General features: G+C 38.5%; 1 protein-coding gene across 2 annotated transcripts in view; it reads left to right on the top strand.

Moving 5' to 3' along the window:
- Window positions 1–20,243, top strand: part of DEF6 (DEF6 guanine nucleotide exchange factor) — a 41,960-nt gene extending 21,717 nt beyond the window's left edge. The window contains exons 4-11 of one of the 2 annotated variants that reach the window (XM_074311188.1): window positions 7,918–8,145; window positions 8,233–8,379; window positions 10,461–10,569; window positions 11,880–12,178; window positions 15,070–15,236; window positions 17,782–17,980; window positions 19,223–19,313; window positions 19,682–20,243. In XM_074311188.1, the coding sequence (XP_074167289.1) occupies window positions 7,918–8,145; window positions 8,233–8,379; window positions 10,461–10,569; window positions 11,880–12,178; window positions 15,070–15,236; window positions 17,782–17,980; window positions 19,223–19,313; window positions 19,682–19,899 (1,458 nt within the window). In that variant the 3' untranslated portion in view covers window positions 19,900–20,243. Of the gene's footprint in view, window positions 1–7,917; window positions 8,146–8,232; window positions 8,380–10,460; window positions 10,570–11,879; window positions 12,179–15,069; window positions 15,237–17,781; window positions 17,981–19,222; window positions 19,381–19,681 lie in introns of both variants that reach the window. The other variant, XM_074311189.1, reaches the window with a different exon arrangement.
- The last annotated feature ends 352 nt before the right edge of the window (window positions 20,244–20,595 follow it).

The following is a 20,595-nucleotide window of genomic DNA, read 5'->3' as shown; positions in this document are numbered from 1 at the left end:
TTTTGGTTCATTTATTGATCTGTTTTTTCTGTTTTACTAATGTAATCAATTAGAAATATAAATTTTCCCCTAAGTAATGCTTTGGCTGTACCCCATGAATTTTGGTATATTGTCTCATTGTTGTCATTTTCTTTAATAAAATTGTTTCTGTGATTAGTTCTTTGACTCATTTTTTTAGGATTAGATTTTTAAATTTCCAATTAATTTTTAATCTCTCTTCTCCTTGTCTATTACAGAATATAATTTTTATTGTGTTATGATCTGAAAAGGGTGCATTTATTCTTTTTGCTTTTCTACATTTAATTATAAGGTTTTTATGTCCTAATACATGGTCAATTTTTATGTAGGTGTCATGTGCCACTGAGAAAAAGATATATTCTGCTCTATTCCCATTCAATTTTCTCCAGACATTTATCATATCTAATTCTTGCAGAATTTTATTCACCTCCTTAATGTCTTCCTTGGTTTTTTTTGTTGTTGTTGTTGTTAGATTTATCTAATTCTGAGAGAGGAAAGTTGAGGGTCCCCCCACTGGTAGTTTTATTATCTATTTCCTCTTATAATTCCTTCAAAAATTTAAATGCTATACCATTTAATGTTTATATATATATATGATATTGATATAACTTCATTGTATTTTTCAGCAAGATACAATTTCCTTCATTATTGCTTTAAATTAGATTTTTGCTTTGTTTGAGATCATGATTGCTAATTCTGCTTTCTTTGCTTCAGCTGAAGCAAAATAGATTCTTACCTTTACCTTGTGTATATTTCTGTGCTTCAGATTTGTTTCTTGTAAATAACACATTGTAAGATTCTGGTTTTTCATCCATTCTGCTTCTGTTTTATGGGTGAGTTCATTCCATTCACATTTATGGTTATGATAATTAACTGTATTTCTATTCATGCTATTTTTGTTTACCCCACTCTCTCTCTTGCTCCTCCACCTTTTCCCTTATCACAAGTGTTTTACTTCTGATCACCACCTTTCTCTACATACCCTCCTTTATATTAATCCCTCCTCCCCTTTTTAGTATTCCTGTCCCTTTTTAGGGTTTATATCCAAGTGTGTGTGTGTGTGTGTGTGTGTGTGTGTGTGTGTGTGTGTGTGTGTGTGTATTATTCCCTTTTGGAACCAATTTTGATAAGAATAAAATTTAAGCTTTGCCTGCCATCCCTATCCCTTGTCTTCCCATCTTTTATAATAGCTTCCTCATGCCTTTTTTATGGGGGATAATTTATCACATTTAATCTCCCTCCTTCACCTTGCAGTACAATTTTCTTTCTCATGCCTTTATTTTGTCTATAAGGTTGTCATCCCACAAAGTTGCCTTATATCCACACCTTCTGTCTACATATATTCTTTCTAATTGCTCTTATAGTAATGAAGTTGTTAAAAATTGCAAATGATTATCTTGCCATATAGAAATATAAACAATTTAATCTTATTGAATTTCCCTTTCTTATTTCTTTTTTTTTTTTTTAACCTTTTTATGTTTTCCTTTAGTCTTTTATTTGGAGGTCAATTTTGTTTTTTATTCAGCTCTGGTCTTTTCATTAGAAATGCTTGAAACTCCTCTATTTCATTAAATATTAATTTTCCCCCAAAAGATTATATTCAATTTTGTTGAATAGGTGATCCTTGGTTGTAGTCCTAACCCCTTTGCCTTCTAATATATTATATTCTAAGCCTTCTGGTTTTTTAATTTCCTTTGCCTTCTAATACATTATATTCTAAGCCTTCTGTTTTTTTAATGTGAAAGTCAAATCCTATGTAATCCTGACTGTAGTTTCTTATCTTTGAATTGTTTCTTTGTCATTGTTTGCAATATTTATCCTTGACCTGGGAGTTTTTAATGTCTTTCAGGCCAGGATTGCGGGATTCTTTCAATTTCTACTTTACCTTCTGATTCTAATATATTGGACCATTTTCCTTGATAATATCTTGAAAGATGTTGTGCAGGCTTTTTGTTTAATTATTATGATGGCTTTCCTGGATCTATTTTTTTAGAACAGTTGTTTTTCCAATGAGAAATTTCGCATATTCTTCTGGTTTTTTTCAACTTTTAAAATTTTGTTTTATTGTATCTTGATGTCCCATAGAGTCATTAGTTTGCACATGTTCAATTAATTTTTAAGGAATTATTTTCTTCAATGAGCTTTTGTATTTCCTTTTCCCACTGGACCAATTCTATTTTGTAATGAGTTATTTTTCTTGGTTGATTTTTGTGTAGTTTTTCCTGTGCCATTGACCATTTTTCATGATTCTCTTGCATCACTCTCATTTTCCACCAATTTTTTCTTTCATTTGCTTTTTTCAAATCCTTTTTTAAGCTCTTCCAGGAATTATTTTTGAGTCTGAGACCAAATTACATTCTTCTTTAAGGCTTCACAGTTTGTCCTCTTCTAAATTTATGCCTTGATCCTCCCTATTATCATAGTAACTTTCTATAGTAAAATTTATTATCATTTTTTGATCATTTTTTCCCTGCCTTTTTTTTTTTTTTTTTTGTGACCTAGTCTTTTAATGTGAGTTTTGGGTTCTGGTCCTTCACTATTTCAAGCTTTCTAGTTGTTTAGAGGGGAATTTGGGAGGATTTCCTTTGCATGGGAAGTCTTCCCAGATTTCTTCAAGAGTCAGCTCAAATTTCACTTTCTGTAAGAGGACTTTTTCCCATCTCTTGTAGCTATTAGTAATATCTTTTAGTAATATCTTTCCCTCTGAGATGGTTGTCCATCCACCCTGTACATAGCATATATATCTTCATTTATTTTCTTATCTATATCCTCCAGGTAGAATGTGAGCTCCTTGAAAACAGGGCTAGTTTTGCACTCCCCCCCTTTTTTAATTTCCACTGCTTGACACAGTGTCTGCAACATTATCAGTGCTTAATCTACTGACTTGAACTGACTTGCTCTGGATCTCTCTGCCTCAAGTCTCTCCCCACTCCAATCTAGCTTCCACTTCACCATCAAAATAATCCTCCCAAATCACAGATCTGACCATGTCATCCCCTATTCAATGAAGTCCAGCGACTCCTTTTTACCTCTCAAGTCAATTAAAAAACTCTTAATTTTGCATTCAAAATCCTTCACACCCTGTCCCCCTCTTCCTTTTCCAGGCTTCCTATCACCCCCACATACTTTAACCTCCATTAACAATGACATCCTTGCTGTTCCTCCCACAAGACACTCCCATTTCCAGACTCCAGGCATTTTCTTCATCTGTGCTTGGAATGCTCTCCCCCCTCCTCCTGTCTATCTTTTTTTAAGTTCTAGCTAAAATTCTGCCTATCCTGATTACTTTTAATATTAGTGCATTTCCTCTATAGATTATCTCCAATTTATCCTATCTGCAAGATATCTCATTTTTACATAAATTGTTTTCATATTGTCCCCCTAATTAAACTGTGAGCAGGGACCTTGAGAACAGGGACTATCTTCAACAACCTTCTTTGTATCTCTAGCACCTAGCACACACTAAGCACTTAATAAATGCTTATTGACTGACTAACATAGTAATTAGTGGTAGAGTGGTTACTCAAATAACCCTAATCCGTTATTTTTTCTACTATATCATTATTGCACTTTTTCTATCAAAACTACTCAATAGGTCATAGGTAAGGATAGAGAGAAGAGATAGGCCTATGTGTTACAGTGAGATGAGACTAAGTTTGAGAGGAATGAGATGGGTTTTCACTCAAACATTGCTGATGAGAGCTGCTGAAGATATTAAGTATTTCTCTATGACCTGCCCCAAAATCGTCAGCAACTTTGTGCGCAGCAGCAGGATACATGTAACCCAACCACTTCCTGTTCCTCTTCAAGAGGCTTTCTTGGCCCTGCCCTGTGCCCCATCCTCCCTATCCTCCCACCCCCAGTCCCCTCATCTTCCCTCCAAATGGTAGATTGATGTAATGGAAAAAGAAACTTAAATTGGGGTCCTAGCTGTCCCAAACTCTACATAATCTCCCCCTTAAGGATCCCTGTAACATGACAGGGTTAAACTATAGGATCTCTAAGGTCCTTTCCAGTTCTAACTTTTAACAATTTAACATATATTTATGAAAAAATTACCTACTTCCTAGTTTGAATGTTTTCACATGTTTAATTAATATCTTTTTGCTTGGTGGAGGGATTATAGGAGGGGAGAGAATTTGAAACTTAAAATTTAAAAATAAACTAATAATAAATGTTTAGAAAGAAAAAATATAATAAAACCCTACTTCTTCCTGCCTTTCCAAACTTTTTTTGCAACTTTACTCCTCTTAATGCATTCTATGACAATCCAGCAACACTGGCTTATTTGCTTTCCTCACACATTATGTTTCCATGCTTTTGTCCTGGCTGGACTCCACTCCTGGTAAGATCTCCCTCCTCACCTTTCTCTGCCTTTTAGTTTTTGCTTTCCTTAAGACTCAGCTCAAATCCTTCCTCCTATAGAAGGTTTTAGCTATTAATAGTACCTCTTCATCTTAGATGGCCTTCCATCACTCTGTATATATCTGATATGTCTTTATTTATTTTCATGTCTGTCTCCAGACAAAATATAAACTATTGAAGGCAGGGCTGTTTTTTAACCTTTCTTTGGTATCCTGAGTGCTTAACACAGTGTCTGGTACATTGTTGGTGCTTAATAGATGCTTAACTAACTATACTGTCTAACTGGCTGGCTGACTAACTATAGCTGACTTCATAATCAGCCATGAGGGTAAAATTAGTTAGTCCCTGCCCATCATGGAAACACCATGGCGTTGTTGTGGTAGTTCAGTTCTTTCAGTCATGACCCCGCTTGGGGTTTTCTTGGCAAAGATACTGGAGTGGTTTACCATTTCCTTTTTCAGCTCATTTTACAGATGAGGAAACTGAGGCAAACAGGGCAAAGTGACTTACTCAGGGTCATGCAGCTAATAAGTGTCTGAGATCAGGTTTTGTTAAACAATTGGGGTTAAGTATTAAGAAGTAGAAGCTCGATTTGGGTCTCTTGACTCAAAGGCTGGTGTTCTACCCACTGTTCCATCTTCCTGCCGCTTAGGACCAGACTCAGGAAAATGATTCTTTCTGACTCTAGGCCCAGCACTTTACCCATTATGTCACCTAACTTGACCTAGAAAGGGAAGAGAAGAGAGAAGCAAGACAATTAGCTAGGAGATGGTTGTGAAAGTCCAGTAAACAGGTCACAAAGGTTCATTGTAGAGGAAATAGGATGGAGAAAACAGTTAATGAGATGTTGTGACTTATCAACCAACTGATTTATGAGAGACAGAAGAATCTCTAAAGTGCAAGCCTTAGAGACTGGGAAAACAGAAGAATGAATAGAAATAGGAAAAGAAGGAGAAGGCAGGGGGAAAGATGATGGGGCTACTTTCGGACAATTGAGTTTGAAGCAGGGAATTCAGGCAAAAAAATCTCCCTGGTAATTTTCAATGCTAGACTAGAGTTTCAGGATTCAGAATCTAGATTCAGAATCTGTAGATTCTGCATTGTTGTTCAGGTCTGTGTTTTGTTTTGTTGTTTTTATTTATTTTTATTTATTTTTGTTTTTGTTTTTATAAAGATCCTGGAGTGGTTTGTCATTTCCTTCTCCAGTTTATTTTACAAATGAGGAAACTGAGGCAAATGGGTGACTTGCCTTGAGTCATACATATTTGAATTCAGGAGGATGTGACTCCCAGGGCCAGCACTCAGTGCATTATGGCTCCACCTAGTGGCTCACTCATCGTAGAGCTTATAATTGAAGCTTGGATGTAGTTAGTGAAGATGTCCACTGATAGAACTTTGGGGTTAACTCACACTGAGGAATTAAAGGAGAATGGAAACAGGGAAAGATTAGTCAGAGTTAAGGGCGGGGTGGCAGCGCTGATGTATTAAAACATGCCTTATAAGTTTTTCTTCCTCGTTATAACTGATATTAGTTTTAAAGTTTACAAAGCTCTATATATTTATGTGATTCTACCAACTAACCTGTGATATTGGTGCTATTATTATCCCCATTTTATAGTTGAGAAAACTGAGGCTGAGAAAGGTTAAATTACTTCACAAGGATCTGACATAGGATTTGAACTCCAGGCTTCTGGACTCCAACTTCCTGTCTTACACATTACATAGGAGCATTTTTTTTTTAACCAAAAATATTTCATTTATTTATATGAAGCAATCAGAGTTAAGTGACTTACCCAGGGTCAAACACTAGTAAATGTCAAGTGTCTGAGGTTATATAAATCTTCATATTTAAATTCTGATCTTCCTTCCACGGTGCTACCTAGCTTCCGATCTTTCATTTATTCTTAGAGAATTCAATAAGAACTATTTTCTGGCATCCCTCAAAGCCTTCTGCATTTTTAGGCTAGATGGAAATGAAGGTGCTAGCCACTCTAGCAGAAGATAGCTTTAAGAAAAAAACTTTAATTTTTGAAATAATACAAGGATTTCTATAACAGTATAATTTTAAAAGATTGCACATAAAATTACAAATCTATTATATACAACTTGCTGTTCTTTTTAAATATATAACATTGTGTAACTTTCTTTTTTCCTCCCCCCCCCCAATGTATGGCTTACCATTAGACATAAATATTTATATATACATAAAATTATACTATACATATTTCCATTCATTAGTTCATTCTCTGGATGCAGAGAGAGTCTTCCTTCAGAGGTCTATTGCAGTTATTTGGGCATTTATAATAGTCAAAGTAGTTGAACAAGTTGTGCTGTATGTTCCTACACAACAGTTTTGGCTCACTTCTTCTCATCCAACATTTCATCTCCCATCTCCATGCATTTGTGTTACCTGTGCTCCAAGGCAAAAATGCTTTCCTTCCCTACCTCCACTCCTCAGGACCCCTGATTTCCTTCAAGATTTAGCTTATGTCCTACCTTCCACATTAAGGCTTTTCTTGATCCACTCCAATTATTTATCATCATTATTTCTTTAAACAGAAAGGAAAGAAATCCAAGTTAAAGTGCATGGAATCTGGCTAGAGCTCTGAAAAGGACTGGGTTTCCTGCAGGTTCTCATTAGTCAAGAGAATCAGAGATTGTCAGAGGAACCTTAGAACTGAGTGTGCTTTGGTATTGTAGAAAGAACACTAGATCTGATGTCACTGGGCCTGCTTCAAATTCTGCTTATGACCCTTACTATCTGTGTGGCTTTAGGTAAATCTTTTAACTTTCTCGGGTCTTAGTTTGCTTTCTTATTAAATTTAGTGCTTGGCTCTGATTATTATAAACCAGTGTGATAAACCTATGATTTTAGGGCAGTGAGGGAGCACCATAGTGTCCTCTTCCTGAGATCAAATCTGGCCTCAGGCACTTCCTAGCTGCGTGACTCTGAGCAAGTCACTTTATCCATTTGCCTTAGTTTCCTCATATATGGAATGAACTGAAGAAGGAAATAGTAAACCACTCTAGTACCTACACAAAACCCCAAATTGTGTTTGGACAAGATTGAAAAATGACTATGATCAGTCATTTTGATACTCTTAGAGAAAAGACAACAACCAATCAGTCCAACCCTTTGATCATAATTAATAATAATAATAATGATTATAGTATTTATATAGTGCTTTAAGGTTTGCAAAGCCTTTTCTAAATGTCACATTTTAGGTTCACAATTATCACAGGAAGTAGATTCTATTATCCCCATTTTCCAGATGAGGAAACTGACATGAACTTGCCCAGGATCACATAGCCAATAAGTATTAGTGGCAAATTTTGAATTAAGGTCTTCTTGATTCCAGGACCGGTGTTCTATCTTGATGAGCCACGTATACAGGAATAGTCCTTGGCTCTTAGGAATCCCAGAATCTTTTTTTTTTGAGCTCTTACTATTCTGAGTCCCTGGTATCCCTATATCCTGTAATCCTGTATCTTCTGGCCTGATAGCCCTCTCTCATTGGCTTTCCTCCCTCCCAGGTAGAATATCTACTGAAGAAGGTCCACAGTAGCATGAGCCTAGAGCTGGGATTTGGGGAGCTAGAAGAGCTGCTGACTCAGGAGGTCCAGTCTCCAGGTGGGCTGAGTGTCTGGCAGTTTCTGGAACTCATCAACTCAGGCCGTTGCTTGCGGGGTGTGGCCCAAGACACACTCAGCATGGCTATTCATGAGGTCTACCAGGAGCTCATCCAAGATGTGCTTAAGCAGGTGAGAAAAGGAAGAGAATGGCACTGCCAGGTGGGGGAGGAGGTGTGAGACAACAAATGCTCAATAGCACCCCTATTCCTTGTGCAGGGCTACCTATGGAAGAGGGGGCATCTGAGGCGCAACTGGGCAGAGCGGTGGTTCCAGCTATTGCCAGGCAGCCTGTGTTACTACGGGAGTGAGGAGTGCAAGGAAAAAAGGGGTACTATTCTCCTAGACCCCCAATGCTGTGTGGAGGTGAGGAACCAGAAGAAAAAAAAAGGGATCTGAATCTCAGTTTTTACTATACAATGAAAGGATTGGAAACGATGTCCTCTAAGGTCTGATTCCATCTTATGCATGAATTTCTAAAAATTGTCTGAGCTTCAAGACAAACATGGAGACCAGGGGATTACGGGGAAATGGACATAGATGATGGTTGGACTGACGCAAAGTTGGACAAAGAGGCATGAAGAGGATGTGGAGATATTTTATTACTGTGATAGTTTAATTATGTCTGACTCTTCATGGCTCCATTTGAAGTTTTCTTGCCAAAGATACTGCAGTGATTTGTCATTTCCTTCTCCAGCTCACTTCACAGATGAGCAGCTAAGGCAAAAAGGGTAAAGTGACATGCCCAGGATCACATAGCTAGTAAGTATGTGAGACTAGATTTGAGATTGAATCTTCCTGACTCTAGGTGGGGCACTCTGTCTACTATGTCACCTAGCTGCCCTTACTGCTGTAAAGCAGAGGGCTTAAATTCTGAGGCCAAGGGGGGGAAAAAACCTAAATCAGATTTTTTTTACCCCCTGAGGCTGGGGTTAAGTGACTTGCCCAGGGTCACACAGCTAGGAAGTGTTAAGTGTCTGAGACCAGATTTGAACTCGGGTCCTCCTGAATTCAAGGCTGGTGCTCCACCTAGCTGCCCCCCTAAATCAGATTTTCTTAAACTTTTTCCACTAACAACTCCTTTTGACCCAAGAAATTTTTACACAACCTCAGTTATAGAGGTGTATCAAATAGGTATATAAATCAAATATTTACTGATAATAAATCATAATTTCATGACTCCCGTATTCAGTTATTATAGTCATGACCCACAGTTTAAGAAGCTTTGGCTGAAACCAGGCAAGGCTACCAATTCCCTGGTGCCCTAGATCAATGTAAATGGAATAAATTAACTGTAAATAAACTGTAACTTCAAAGTACTTGCAATGTACCCAGCACTGTATTAAGTCTCTATGGGGCTAGCAGTAAAGTAAGGTAAGATAACTATCCCTGCTCTCAGGGAGATCTATTTGGAGAATACCTGAAATGATACTTTCCCTCATTTAATTATTTCCCTTTTTTCTTCAAAATAGTGTATACATACTTATTTATTTATTTTCTCCCCCATAAGATTGCAAGTTTCTTAAGGGTAAGGATTGTCTTTTGCCTTTTTTTATATCTTCAGTACTTAGCACAAGTACTTTTACTAGGTACTTAATAAATGTTTGTCTATTGATTTATTAGTGGTGGAAAGAAGCCCTGATCTTTTAGTGGAAGATCTGAGTCCAAATTCTGATTGACATTTACTGGTTATATGACCCTGAGAAAAATTATTTATATTTCTATGCCCATTTCTTCATATGAAAATGAGGATGATAAAAAATAGAGATGATTCTATTACTATCTTTATATTACTGTTAGTTAGGGAAGGAGAGGAAGGAAGAAGTTTATACTTTTTCATAAAGTGCAATCAGAGTGTAAGCTGTTGTTATAAACATATCAGGGAAAGGAAAGAAGTCAGAGGTCCTGGGTTCAAATTTAATCCTTTGACACTCACTAGCCAGGTAATCTTGACAAATCACTTTTCCACACTGAGCCTCAGTTTCCTTATCTGTAAAATGAAGGTCAGCCTCCAAGCAAGGTTCCTTTAAGCTTTGGATGAGGGATTCTTAACCTGGGTTTATGAACTTTAAAAAAAAAAAATTATTATTTTGGTAACTATTTCAACATAATTGATTTCTTTTGTAATGCTACATATTCAATTTTATACATTTCAAAATGTTATTCTAAGAAGGGATTCATAGGTTTCATCAGACTGACAAAGGGATCCAAGACATCCCCCCAAAAATCTTTAAACCTCTGCTTGCTTCAGATGTCTATGAACATGTGAAGACAACTTTCACTATAAGTCAGTATATAAGTGCCAAGTGTGGTTCTAGAGGAACCCAGGAAAGGAGAAGATCACTGTGGACTGTGCTAGTCGAGATAGTCCCCATCCAAGAGGGAGCATTTGATCAAGGATCAGCTGAGGGTGATATGAGGTGGGATGATCTGTCTCCCCCAACCAGGTGCTACCTGACCGGGATGGGAAGCGCTGCATGTTCTGTGTGAAGACAGCATCACGCACATATGAGATGAGTGCTTCAGACACCCGTCAGCGCCAGGAGTGGACAGCAGGTCAGTTCTGTGATGTAATACTGAAAGAAGTAATCACTATAAAAATCAGGAGGCTCAAGTCTGTCACGTACTAGAAAAGCAAAATCATGTAGCCCCTCTAGGTCTTAGTTTCTTCTTCTGTGAAATGGGCATTTGAACTGGTCTTCCTAACTCCATGTCCAGCATTCTATTTACTGAACTATCTATTTGGCACTACTACCACCACCACCATCATTACTACTATTACTACTCTTCCTAAGCATTTATATAGTTCTCTAAGGCTTACAAGGCATTTTACAAATTTCTAATTTTATTCTAGCAATGACCCTGGCAAGTATCACCCCCATTTGGCAGATAAGGAAACTGAGTCAGAGAATTGACTTGCCCAGATTCACATGGCTTGTAAGTGTCAGAAATCTCACAATCAAATGCAGAAAGATAGAAATAGTAAAAAACTTCCTTTTCAGACCATTTTGAAATAAAAATTATATTCAATATAAGGCCAGAGAAAGATAAGATTAAAAATCAATTAGAAATTAAATAATCCAATTCTAAAGAATTAGTGGGTCAAAGAACAAATCATAGAAACAATAATTTATCCAAGAGAATGAAAATAATGAGATACAAAACCTATGGAATATAGACAAAGCAGTTCTTAGGGGAAATTTTTTTTATGTCTCTAAATAGTTATATGAATAAAATAGAGAAAAAGGATATCAATGATTTGTGCATGCAACTAAAAAAGATGAAAAAAGAACAAATTAAACCCCCCCAATTACTGACATCCATTTTTTTTTCCTGAGGCTGGGGTTAAGTGACTTGCCCAGGGTCACACAGCTAGGAAGTGTTCCATTTCTGAGGCCAGATTTGAACTAGGGTCCTCCTGACTCTCTACCCACTGCACCACCTAGGTGCCCCTAAAACCCCCCAATTAAATACCAAATTAGCAATTCTGAAACTCAGAGAGATTAATAAAATTGAAACTAAGAAAATTATTGAACTTTTGTAAAACTAAGAGCTTGTAAGTGTATGAGGCCACGTTTGAACTCAAGTCTTTGACTCCAAGTCTAACCCTCTCTCCACTGCACCACTTGCCTATATGTATAAGAAGATGTCTTAAGGTCCCTTTTGGCTCTGAAATCTGTTATTCTTAGTTCGTTTCTGAGCATCCCTGTATCTGAGACCTCTCAGTTACTTCCCTTCCTCCTTATCCTTGGCTCCCTGGCCACTGACCTTAATTAGTCTCTAGCCTGAACCCCATACCCTTCCTGCACTTAGACACCAGTTCCTCTGTTCCTAACTGACCCTTGTGCCTCTTGCTGCCTCCTCAGCAATTCAGACAGCCATCCGGCTGCAAGCTGAGGGAAAGACCTCTCTTCACAAGGACCTGAAACAGAAACGCAGGGAACAGCGGGAACAGAGGGAGCGGCGCCGGCTGGCCAAGGAGGAGGAGATGCTCCGGCTTCAGCAGCTACAAGAGGAGAAGGAGAGGAAGTTGCAGGAGCTAGAGCTGCTACAGGAGGCACAGAGGCAGGCAGAACGACTGCTGCAGGAGGAGGAGGAGCGGAGGCGCTGCCAGCACCAGGAGCTTCAAGAGGCTCTGGAGGAGCAGCTGCGAGAGGCTGAGCAGGTGAGCTCCAGGATAAACTGCGGGTCTGAGTGGGCACCAGTATGCCAGAATAGGAAGTAGGAGGCAGTGTGGTCAGAGCTGTCAAATACTCTGCCAGAAGGCCAAGGCTACACAACTTCAGTGTGCAGGCTAGACCAGGCTAAAATACTGTTATTGTTCAGTCATGTCTCACTTCATGGTCCTATTTGGGGTTTTCATGGCAAAGATTCTGGAGTGGTTTGCCATCTCCTTCTCCAGCTCATTTTACAGCTGAGAAAATAGAGATAAATTGGGTTAAGTGACTTTCCCAGGGTTATACAAGCTAGTAAGTATCTGGGGCTAGATTTGAACTCAGGCCTGAGTTTGTCATTCTATCCAAAAATTGCACTATTCTGCAATAGTTTAAACGTATTAAACACACACTAGATAAAAATGTAACTGAGAAATATTTAACAAAATAAATTAAAATACAATAAAACATAATGATGTTAATTTGTGATTTCCTGAGTCAATATGTGGTCTAGCACTTATGTGTGGTCTAGTGATATCTATTTCTAAGCTGACTTCTCTAGTCAAACAGCTTCATTTGACAAATGAAAAAAACTGAGACCCTGAGAGTTCAAGTCACCAGAACTACACAGGTAGTGAATAAGATGTAAACCTAGGTCCTCTGCCTATAAATGAAGTGCTCTTTCCAGGAATGTTCTTCCCCTTCAGTGCCAAGCTGCCTCTTATAGTTCAACTCTTTGTGACTGCATTTGGGATTTTTTCATCAAAGATACTGGAGCGGTTTGCCATTTCCTTCTCTAACTCACTTTACAGATGAGGAAACTGAGACAAACAGGGTTAAGTAACTTGCCCAAGGTCACTTCAAGGAATCTAACTGGAGAAGACAACATTTCTATATATAAAAATCTGAGGCTACAAAGGCAAAATGATTTTGGGGAAAATATTTTAGTAGCGGAGAGGGTGATGTAGAAAGTAGTATCTGAGCTGAGTCTTAAAGAAAAGGAGGAATTTTGAGAGCCAGAGATGAGGAGAGATTGCATTTTAGGCATGGAGGACAACAGTCTGTGCTATAATAATGTTCTGAAAAAGTCCTCCTGAAATGCTTTATGGAAATGTAGGAAATTTCTAAGGTCCCAGATGGGTTCGTGTTTTTTGTTTGTTTGTTTGTTTGTTTGTTTTTAATGTTTTTATTTTGTTAAATATTTCTCAGTACATGTGGAAAATAAGTTTTGAATTCTAAATTCTCTACTTCTCTGCTGCCCTTATTCCCTCCTTGAGAAGGCAAATGATTTTATATCAGTTATATATGTGAAGTAATGAAAAACATATTTCCATCTTAGCTATGTTGCAGAAGAAAATGCAGATTAAAAAAAAAAAAAAAAACAAGAAAAAAGAATTTTGGGGCAGCTAGGTGGCGCAGTGGTTAGAGCACCAGCCCTGAATTCAGGAGGACCGGAGTTCAAATCTGGTCTCAGACACTTAACATTTCCTCGCTGTGTGACTCTGGGCAAGTCACTTAACCCCAGCCTTAGGAAAAAAAAAAAAAAAAAGAAAGAAAGAAAAAGAAAAAAGAATTTTGGGGCGGCTAAGTGGTTCAGTGGATAGAGCACCAGCCCTGAATTCAGGAGGACCCAAGTACAAATCTGGTCTCAGACACTTAACACTTCCTAGCTGTGTGACCCTGGGCAAGTCACTTACCCCCAGCCTTAGGAAAAAAGAAAAAAAGAAAGAAAGAAAAAGAAAAAAGAATTTTTTTTAAAAAAAGCTTCAATCTGCATTCAGGACTTGTCATCTGGTGTCCTTTTTCATCATGGATCCTTTAGAATCGTCTTAAGATCATTCTCTTGATCAGTCACTTCTACAAGTCAGTCATCCTTAAAAGTCTTGTTCTTACTGTATACAATGTTCTCTAGGTTCTGATCATTTTACTTTGGATTAGTTCACAAAAATTCCTTCCAGGTTTTCCTGAAACCATCCTGCTCTAATTATATCTATAGCACAAAAATATTCCATCACAATCATATATCACAACCTGTTCAGCCATTTTCCCTCAATTTCTAGTTCTTTGCCACCATGTAAAGAATGGCTATTAATTTTTATGTAAAATGAGGTTCTTTTCCCTATTCATTTCCTATTAAAAAATCGGTCATTCCCTATTCCCAGATTCATGAAAGCTATGTTAGTAGAGGACAAGCCCTGCTAGATTTGTATCCCCTTGTGTTTTATCCCCAGGTGTCTGTATACATACATGTGGTGACCTCTCTACCGCTAGACTGTAAGTTCTTTGAGAATAGGAACTATTTTCATTTTTGTTTTTACATCCTCAGTATTTACCACAGTTAATTAATTTATTAAATGTCTACTATTTGCCTGGCACTGTGGTATAATTTAATTATTAATTCGTTCTGGAAAGGCTTTGAAGGCAGAGCTTTATCCATAAGGGTCTAGTCCCTAGCAACTAATTAAATTACCTCCCCAAGCACAAAAAGGGCTGCAATCTGCATTAATAGAGGGGGAAAGTCTAAGCAATAAAATCCGTGAAATATCAAAGTACCAGTAATATGATCATAAACTAAGTTCACTGAATTGAGTTGAAAAACACTTAGTAAGTGCTTACTAAGAAGAGGGGCAGCTAGGTGATACAGTGGATAGAGTGCTGGACCTGGAGTCAGGGAGACGCCTTTTTTTGAGTTCAAATCTAGCCTCAGATCAGATTTACAAGCTGTGTAACCTTGGGCAAGTTACTTAACCCTGTTGCTGCCTAGCACAGTCCTTGGCACTTAATAGATGCTTGATAGATGCCTGTTGATAAACAAGTTTGGGCTTCCGACCCAATGCCCTCAGAAATTCTGTCCCATTATGTCCTGGTTCTTAATGACCCTGTGCTTCCTCCTCTGGATCAGGCACGAGCTTCCATGCAGGCAGAAATGGAGATGAAGGAAGAAGAGGCTATTAGGCAGCGACAGCGAATCTCTGAGCTGGAGGAGATGCAGCAGAGGCTACAGGAGGCTCTGCAACTAGAGGTGAAGGCTCGTCAGGATGAGGAGTCCATGCGCTATGCCCAGACCAGGTAGGTCATGCCTGCAACTATCCAGAACACCCTGATCTTCCCCTTTATTGAACCCATTCTCAACCCTTTCTCTGGATCAACTGAGATTTACCTCATCCCACTGTTCTATAAACCTCATCCCATTCCACTCATATTCCTGTCTATCCTCACCCCACTAGGACTTTGTAGTTCAGTTACATCAGACTCTTTTTCTTGGCAGAGACACTGGAGTGGTTTGCCATTTCCTTCTCCAGCCTATTTACAGATGAGAAAACTGAGGTGAACAGTGACTTAGGTCACACAACTATTAAGTGTCTGAGGCTAGAATTGACCCCTGGTCTTTCTGACTTCAGTTTACCACTCTATCCATTGCACCACTTAGTTGCTTCAATAGACCTTACCTCTAATATATAACAATAATAGCAACAACAACAATAATAGTGACTCATGTGTAAGAAACTTTCCTATTTACAAAGTTCTTTACCTGGATTTCTCATAACAGCCCAATGTAAAAGAAAAAAAAAAAAAAAGAATACTGTAAAATACCAAACTGATATTATAAAATACTAAAAAAAAAAAAAAATCAATATTATAATTGATGTTGTACCATGACAGGAATAATTTTTTAAAATTAATTTTAGGTTAATTTAAATCTTATCGGTGTTATGCTTAACTCACTTAATCTTTTGGAAACTTTTGGCCATTTTCCTAAAACCACTCAATCCTTCTCTGATCCATCTCATCTTCATCTCATCAAAGGTGAACAGAGACTTCTCTGTGATCCTCACCATCATACCTTCAGGGCAGAGAGAAAAACAAGAATCTTTATCTTTGAACACATCTTAACTAAACATGAGGAATGCATAGTCAGGGGTGTTCTGATAAATGTTTAAGATAGAAAACACAAGCTTTTAAGTTGAATCTGTGTTTTTAATATTTTCTTCATTACTTTCTTAAGTAAAAATAATCAATAAAACAATAAATCAAGCCCTGGTTTGTAGCATCTGTTCTTTGCCAGTTTCCAAGATGTTCACTTTCTAGGTGAACAAGTTAACATTTGACTCTTTCAGGCCCAGTATGAGCTGGTTCTAAGGCAACCTGGTAGCACAGTGGATAGAGTGCTAGACCTGGAGTCAGGAAGTCTCATCTCCCTGAGAAACTGACTTCAGACACTTACCATGTGTATGTGACCCTGAGTAAGTCACTTTTTCTCAGTTTCCTTATTTGTAAAATGAACTGGAAAAATCACTCCAGTGTCTTTGCCAACAATATCCCAAATGGCTCAAAAACAACAAACACCACCTTTAATCCATTAGGTTTTTTTAGTAACATGACTTTTAAAATGCTTTTCTAAAAGACAGAGGTTAGTCCTAAGAGAAAGGAGGGAAAAGGGATTTAGTGAAAGACATTGTTTCCAAAAAAAATTTAATTAAGTGCTAATAAGGCTTCCTTCTTTCAGGCAAGTCTGAAAAGGACTTCAGACCAGATAAAATCTATAGTTCATATATTTCTAGTTGAACTAACAAGGAGACTTTAATATGCTTCCACATCCATGAGTTAAATCATGCCAGAAATAATGCAGGAATTTTTACTTTTTATTCCATTATACAGAAAAGGAAACTAAAGCCCAAAGTGGGAAAGTAATTTGCTCAAGATCACACATGTAGGAAGGGCCAGAGCCTAAATCCAAAAATCAGATTCTTTTATTCTATATTAGCTCTTTGGTCTTTTATACAACCTTCTCAGGTGTCAAGTACTATGATGTTAGTCTGTATTGTTTAGTCATATTCTGTTCTCCACAATCCCAACTGGTTTCTTGTGGGTGAATTTTGCATTAGTTTACAAAACTCTTTCCAGATTTCCCTGAAACCATTCTTTATACTGTAAAATACCAAACTGATACTATAAAATACTAAAAAAAAAAAAATTAATATCTTTTAGCATCTGCTATTTCCTTTTCCATTTCATTCTATCTATAGATGAGGAACCTGAGGAAAACAAGGTTAAAACATATATTTACCATGTATTGCTCTACCTGCCATCTGGGAGAGGAGGTGAGAAGGAGGGGAAAAATTGGAACAAAAGGTTTTGCAATTGTCAATGCTGAAAAATTACCCAGGCATATATATCTGGTAAATAAAAAGCTATAATTTAAAAAAAAAAAAAAAAAAAGATTAATAGATTTGCCTAGCGTCACATAGCTATTGTCTGCAGCCAAATTTGAACTCGGGAAGATGAGGTCAAGAACTCTATCCTCTGAGCCTCCTAGCTACACAAAGTGATAACTAACATTAATATAGTGCTCACTATATGGTAGACAATATACTAAGTGCTATACAATTATCATCTCATTTTATTTGGACAGCAACTCTGGAACTAAGTACTATTATCTGAAGCAAACAAGTGTTTTGTCCAGGGTTACCCAGTAAGTGTCTGAGGCAGGATTTGAACTCAGGAATCTCAGCTTTCCTGCCTGGAGGCCGTGCACCTTGTGCGTTCGAGTGCCACCTAGCTACTTAATGTTAGACTCTAGTCCTTCCTATTAACCTTCCAATCCCCTGATCAGGCTTTTGGAGGAGGAGGAAGAGAAGCTGAGGCAGCTGATGCAGCTGAAGGAGGAGCAGGAGCGTTATATTGAGCAGGCGCAGCAGGAGAAGCAAGAGTTGCAGCAGGAAATGGAGATCCAGAGTCGCTCTCTGCAGCAGGCCCAGCAGCAGCTGGAGCAGGTGCGGCAGAACCGCCAGCGGGCTGATGAGGATGTGGAGGTAAGCCCAAGGTCCCAGATGTACTTTTTCAGGCACCATCACCCCAGGGATCAGCAGTCCAGTCACCCAGTGCAGGCTACCATCCCTCCAAATGCAATGACCTTTGTGTGCCCATGGTTAGGAGAAGAATATAACATTGTTCTTCCCTTCAACATGTTGACAATCTAAGGCTAGGGGGGAAAAAACCAAACCACACACTTTTCTATTTTTCTTGGAGGTTTTTATAAATATCATAATGGGATTTACCAAAGATCAAAAGGGCACTAGTTGAGATCAGGAAAAAAAGACATATATTGTTGTTTTTTTCCTCCTCTTTTAGCATCCACTTCTCTGGTAAGGAAATCAGTACAACCACTCTATCCTTTTATTCACTGTATCAATCTTCAGTGGGAATGGAGTCTGGGTTTTTTTTTTAAAGGGGGACCTGTGATGCCCATTTTAAAGGTTTTGCAATCTAACAACAATGGTAGTGGTCGGGAATATTTGGACCCATTTCTCTCAGGTCTCCTGATTGAACCCATATACTTGAAAAGGTAACTGACCACCCAAGGCAGTGTTAAGTAAATGCCAGATGAGTAATTGATATTATAAGGTTGTGTGTGAATATTTTTTACTCTGCCATCCTGTCTGTCAAATTCTGTACCAGTCCAAAGTGGATTCTCATTTCATACTCCTTTCTCTTTGGTACTTGGCCATTATTGTAGATTCCCAATATCATACAAGCATAGATTTAGAGTTGTAAGGGACCTTGAAAGACATCTCTCCCTGTTTTTAAAGATGAGGAACCGGAAGCCCAAAGAGGCTACTTGCCCTAGGTTACATAGGCAGTAAGAATTGGATATAGGATTTGAACTCAGATCCTCCTACTCCAGTGATTTTTTTCCCCCACTATGCCATAATGCTGTTTCTTTAATTCCATTCTATTCAATGTACATTTATTAAGTATCTACTGTTTACAGATAACAGATTTGTTGCTGGGTAGTTATATGTATGAAAATAATTGGCAATACTGAACAAATAAGTGCTTAGGTAAGGTATAAACCAGATGTTTGTGGGGGATTCCAGGAAGTTAGTTAGTACCCTGTGCTTAACCCTACCCCCTTATATCTACCACCAGCAAGCACAACTCATTAGGAAAGGTGATCCTATGCTGAAAGCCACAATCTTGCCATGTTTCTCCCTCCTGTGGGCCCTTCTCTGCCCAGAATTTCTAACAGCTCTGCTCCCTTTACTTTCTGGCAGGCGGCCCAACGGAAGCTTCATCAGGCCAGCACCAATGTCAAGCACTGGAATGTTCAGATGAGCAGACTCATGCACCCGATCCGGCCTGGAGGTGAGAGGGATAATGCCCGAGACTACTACACCAGAGGCTCCCACAGGCTTCTGGTTAGGCAGCTAGGGTAGGTAGAGCAAGATAAAATAGAGTATAGAAAAACAGCATTCTAGGCATAGAGTAACAGCAAATAAGACAGTTGGTTTGAATGATAGAGTACATGAGGGGAAGTCATATGAAACCAGGTGAAGTAAAGAGTTATTACTACAGTATTTTGGATAGAGCTGCTATAGTCCATACCTTCTGCTCTGAATGGTCTAAGAGGGCTGGAAACACAGAAGAAATAATGACAAGGGGTGGGGTGGGGGGAAATGATACTATCTCTCTCTTTATGGAACTTCCTTTTATTCTTCCTTCTTTCCCAACAGATAAGCGTCCTCCAACCAGCAGTTCCTTCCCTGGCTTCCAGCCTTCACTGCTAGCCCGGCGAGACTCCTCTCTGAAACGTCTGTCCCACCGGGCATCCCGGGACAGTGAGATAACCAACAGTTGTGAGGCACAGGAGTCCCTGAATAAAGAGGATAAATCCTCCACCCTTGACCCCACCTCTCAAGAAGAGAAGCTCAATTTGGAACCAACCAACTAACCTCCCCAAAGACCTTCTGGCATGATTTTCACAGCTGGACTGTGGGTGAAACCAGCCATCTGCTAGAAGAAATAATTTAGGCCAGGATATCCAGGGGTTCCATACCCTCAAATTCTGTACCAGTCCACACAATTGAGAGTCCTCAGGATACTGATCTTTGACTTAACCCTAAGGGTCTGCCAATGAAATCTGAAACAGAGGGACTAGAGGAAGGAGAGGGGAAACCAGGGAGCCAGGAGCTCTCTGTGCCCTCCTCTACACCTTCTTCAGTCCTCCAAACTGCCAATACAATGAATTTGTTAATGTGTACAATTCTAAATAAAACTCTTAGAATTCATCGATAATGTGGGATCTATCCTTTCTTGGTACCCCAATCTTTCATTAATTTGACATGTATTACTAATCCCTCCTATGTGCCTGATGCTATCTTAAACTTTGTGTAGGATACAGAAATAGGACAAAGGATGGTCCTTTACTACAAGTAATTTAGAATATAATTGGATAGATAGAAAACAGGAATGGGTGATATACGGCAGTATAGAATTTTGTGATTCAAGTAGTAAGTGCTATGTTTGTAAAGAATAAAGAAGAGCTGAGATGATGGAATAGCAGTAAGTAGAACTTGGCTTTCTACCCCAACTCCCCCAATCCAGAATATGCAACAGATTAGGAAAACCAAAGAAAACATCATCAGTC

This window comes from Sminthopsis crassicaudata, chromosome 4 (assembly GCF_048593235.1).
Source record: "Sminthopsis crassicaudata isolate SCR6 chromosome 4, ASM4859323v1, whole genome shotgun sequence".
NCBI classification, from domain to species: Eukaryota; Metazoa; Chordata; class Mammalia; order Dasyuromorphia; family Dasyuridae; genus Sminthopsis; species Sminthopsis crassicaudata.
Note: the sequence above shows the minus strand (reverse complement) of the source record. Positions and strands in the feature narration are given on the sequence as shown.